The sequence below is a fragment of the Macrobrachium nipponense genome, chromosome 21, assembly GCF_015104395.2.
Source record: "Macrobrachium nipponense isolate FS-2020 chromosome 21, ASM1510439v2, whole genome shotgun sequence".
NCBI classification, from domain to species: Eukaryota; Metazoa; Arthropoda; class Malacostraca; order Decapoda; family Palaemonidae; genus Macrobrachium; species Macrobrachium nipponense.
The window spans coordinates 60059836-60064112 of record NC_087212.1 but is presented as its reverse complement, the minus strand read 5'-3'; the positions used below and the strand labels follow the sequence as shown (position 1 = coordinate 60064112).

Here is a 4277-nt window from a genome sequence, read left to right as displayed (position 1 = left end):
TATGCATTGGCATTAACCATGTTTTGATATATGAAAGGCCATTGAAATTACGGGTTTTTACGCCGCCGCCAGAGGTTTGCCACAGGAGTATATGCAATAAGTATTTTTCAACCCCCCCATTAAAATGCATTGCAAACCCAGTTTTGCAATATATGAAAGGCCCATTGAACTTTTTACGGGTTTTTATGCCGCGCCAGAGGTTGCCACAGGAGTATTATGCAAAGGTATTCAAACCCATTATGCAATTGCAAACCATTGTTTTGCATATTATGAAAGGCATTGGGAACTTTTTACGGGTTTTTACCGCCGCGCCAGAGGTTGCCACAGGTAGGTTTATATGCCCCAAGTATTCAACCATTATGCATTGCATAACCATGTTTTGCAATATATTGAAAGGCATGAACTTTAAGGGTTTTTTACCCGCCGCGCCAGGAGGTTGGCACAGGAGTTATATGCCAAGGTAATTCCCAACCCATTACGCATTTTTTTGCATAACCATGTTGCATTAAATATGAAAGCATTGGAACTTACGGGTTGTTTTAAACGCCGCGCCAGAGGTTGCCGCAGGAGTATATGCCAAGGGTTTTTATTCAACCCATTATGCCATTGCAAAACCCATGTTTTGCCATATATGAAGGCATTGAACCTTACAGGATTTACGCCGCGCCAGAGGTTGCCACAGTGTATATGCAAGTATTCAACCCATTTTATGCATTGCCATAACCCATGTTTTGTATATATGAAGGGCATGAACTTACGGGTTTTTTTTACGCCGCGCCAAAGGGAGGTTGCAACATTAGTAATATGCAAGATTCAACCCATTATGGGCATTTTTGCATAACCCATGTTTGCCATATATATGAAAGGCATTGAACCTTACGGGTTTTTACGGCTTGCCGCCAAAGGAGGTTGCAAAACAGTAGTTATGCAAGTATTTAACCCAATAGGCCCAATTGTAACCCATGTTTGCATTATATGAAAGGCAAATTGAACTACGGGTTTTTACGCTGCGCCAGAGTTTTGCCACCGTAGTATATGCAAAGGATTTAAACCCATTATGAATGGCATTTAACCCATGGGTTTTTGCAATATATGAGAGGCCATTGAATTACGGGTTTTTACCGCCCGTGCCAGAGGTTGCCCACAGTAGGATATGCAAGAGTATTTAACCCCATTTATCATTGATATAACCCAATGTTTTGCCATTATGAAGGCAATGAACCTTACGGGGTTTTTACGCCGCGCCAGAGGTTTGCCACAGGAGTATATGCAAGTTATTCAACCCATTAATGCCCATTGCTTTTTACCCAATTTTTCTGCCATTGAATTTGAAAGGCATTGAACTTACGGGTTTTTACGCCGCGCCAGAGGTTGCCACCGGGAGTTATATGCAAGGGTTTTTATTCAAACCCATTAGATTGAATAACCTCTGTTTTTGCATATATGAAAGGCCATTTGAACTTACGGGTTTTTATGCCGCGCCAGAGGTTGCCACAGTAGTATATGCCAAGTATTCAACCCCATTTGATTGGCAAACCCATTGTTTTGCATATATGAAAAAGGCATTGAACTTACGGGTTTTTACGCGCGCCAGAGGTTGCCACAGTAGTATATGCAAGTATTCAACCCATTACGCATTGCATAACCATGTTTTGCATGATGAAAGGCATTGAAATTAAGGGTTTTTACGCCGCGCCAAGAGGTTGCCACAGCGAGTATATGAAGTATTCAATCCATCATGCATTGCATAAACCCATGTTTTGCATATATGAAAGGCAATTGAACTTACGGTTTTTACGCCGCGCCAGAGTTGCCACAGGAGTATATGCAAGTATTCAACCCATTAGCATTGCATAACCCTGTTTTGCATATATGAGAGCATTGGAAATTACGTGTTTTTACCCGTGCCAGAGGTTGCCACAGTAGTATATGCAGTATTTACCCATTATGCATTGCATAACCCATGTTTTGCATATATGAAAGGCATTGAACTTACGGGTTTTTACGCCGCGCCAGAGGTTGCCACAGGAGTATATGCAAGTATTCAACCCATTATGCATTGCATAACCCATGTTTTGCATATATGAAAGGCATTGAACTTACGGGTTTTTACGCCGCGCCAGAGGTTGCCACAGGAGTATATGCAAGTATTCAACCCATTATGCATTGCATAACCCATGTTTTGCATATATGAAAGGCATTGAACTTACGGGTTTTTATGCCGCGCCAGAGGTTGCCACAGTAGTATATGCAAGTATTCAACCCATTATGCATTGCATAACCCATGTTTTGCATATATGAAAGGCATTGAACTTACGGGTTTTTACGCCGCGCCAGAGGTTGCCACAGTAGTATATGCAAGTATTCAACCCATTATGCATTGCATAACCCATGTTTTGCATATATGAAAAGGCATTGAACTTACGGGTTTTTACGCCGCGCCAGAGGTTGCCACAGGAGTATATGCAAGTATTCAATCCATCATGCATTGCATAACCCATGTTTTGCATATATGAAAGGCATTGAACTTACGGGTTTTTACGCCGCGCCAGAGGTTGCCACAGGAGTATATGCAAGTATTCAACCCATTATGCATTGCATAACCCATGTTTTGCATATATGAAAGGCATTGAATTCAGAGGTTGCCACAGTAGTATATGCAAGTATTCAACCCATTATGCATTGCATAACCCATGTTTTGCATATATGAAAGGCATTGAACTTACGGGTTTTTACGCCGCGCCAGAGGTTGCCACAGTAGTATATGCAAGTATTCACCCATTACGCATTGCATAACCCATGTTTTTGCATATATGAAAGGCATTGAACTTACGGGTTTTTACGCCGCGCCAGAGGTTGCCACAGGAGTATATGCAAGTATTCAACCCATTATGCATTGCATAACCAATATTTTGTATATGAAGTAACTTACGCCTTTGGTGGCCTTCTGGTTCTCTGACCATCTTTTGGCTCTCAAACTGAGAGTTTCATCCTCCAGCCTCCGAACAGCTGTTGGCTCTGAAGCTGAGAGCTCTCCCTCCAGCCTCCAAACTGCTGTTGGCTCTCAAGCTGAGAGCTTGTCCTCCTTTCTCCAAATAGCTTTTCGCTCTCATACTGAGAGCTTGTCCTCCTACCTCCAGAAAATGTTTCCTTTGATTCTCACCAGGCAAGTTTGTTCGTTCCTTGAGACAGTGCCTTGGCTGACGAGTTGGGGGAACTCAGCAGCCATTGCCTTCCTTCTCAGTGAAAGATGAATATCCTGAAGATCCTTATTCATCTCCGTGAAGAACATCTTCCACAATGTGCTTGAGGCCCTCCCATTGTTTCTCGTAATCCTCGTTCTTCTCCCGCTGGGCGTTCCAGTACTTCTTACGTTGTTTCTCTTCTGTCTCACGGGCCTTCTCACAGGGGTCTTCCTCACTCCCTGTGCCTTTCCTTCCTATTGTTCCTCCTGTGCACTTCTCTCGCTTCCCTTCTTCAATCATATCATCTCCATGTTCCAGCGCAATGTGTTCTAGCTGGAAATTCCTCTGAGCAGTCCCATGTAGAAACATCATCAACATGTATTTGTCATGTTCCCTCAAAGCCTCCTCCTGTGTTCTTAGCTGTTCCCTGAGACGCTTTTCTTCTCTCATTCTATTCTGCTCCTGTAGCTGAATCTTTTCTTTCAGCATATCGCAGTCCTTGAGAAGTCGCTGCACTTCCAGCTGGGCTTCACTCTCCTTGTTTTTCAAAGAGATGATATCTTTTTCTTTACAATTCAGCAAGCATTCCAGGCTCTGCTTTTGACGGAGGACGCTTTCCATGTTATCCTGGATTTGCTTCTCCCGTTTATGCTGCTCCTCTGCTTCTCTGTTCTTTTGCCTCAGGTTCTCCTGATATTGCCTTTTCATTTCAATCTCTACGTCTTCCTTCTCCTTAACTAAGAGGCTGTTTTTATGTACCTGCTCCTTGAGTGTTCTGAATAGCCTTTCTGCCTCCTCGCAGTTATTTTCCAGCTTCATCTCCATATTTTCAATTTGTTCTCGATAGACTTCATTATCTTTCTGCAGCCTCTCGACCTCCTCGTCTTTCTCCCTCTTTCTTTTCTTCGCTTCTTCCAGCAAGTTCTCTATTTCTTTCAGACGATGGAGAGCATCCTGCAGAGTATTGTTATTTTGTCTCTCAGTTTCTAATGATTTCTCTAGTAACATTATGTCCAGTGTCTTTTCTTTTAATTCTCCTTTCATCTTGGCGTTTTCTCCGCCTAGTTCAGCCACCCAGTTCTTCATGACTTG

The 4277-nt window shown here is 42.9% G+C and overlaps 1 protein-coding gene across 1 annotated transcript in view; it reads right to left on the bottom strand.

The window, feature by feature from the left end:
- Nucleotides 1-3269: 3269 nt before the first annotated feature.
- LOC135197489 (interaptin-like) overlaps nucleotides 3270-4277 on the bottom strand; it is a 2358-nt gene continuing 1350 nt past the window's right edge. Inside the window, exon 1 of the mRNA XM_064224553.1 lies at nucleotides 3270-4277. This exon is cut by the window's right edge and continues 1350 nt beyond it. Coding sequence (XP_064080623.1) covers nucleotides 3270-4277 — 1008 coding nt within the window.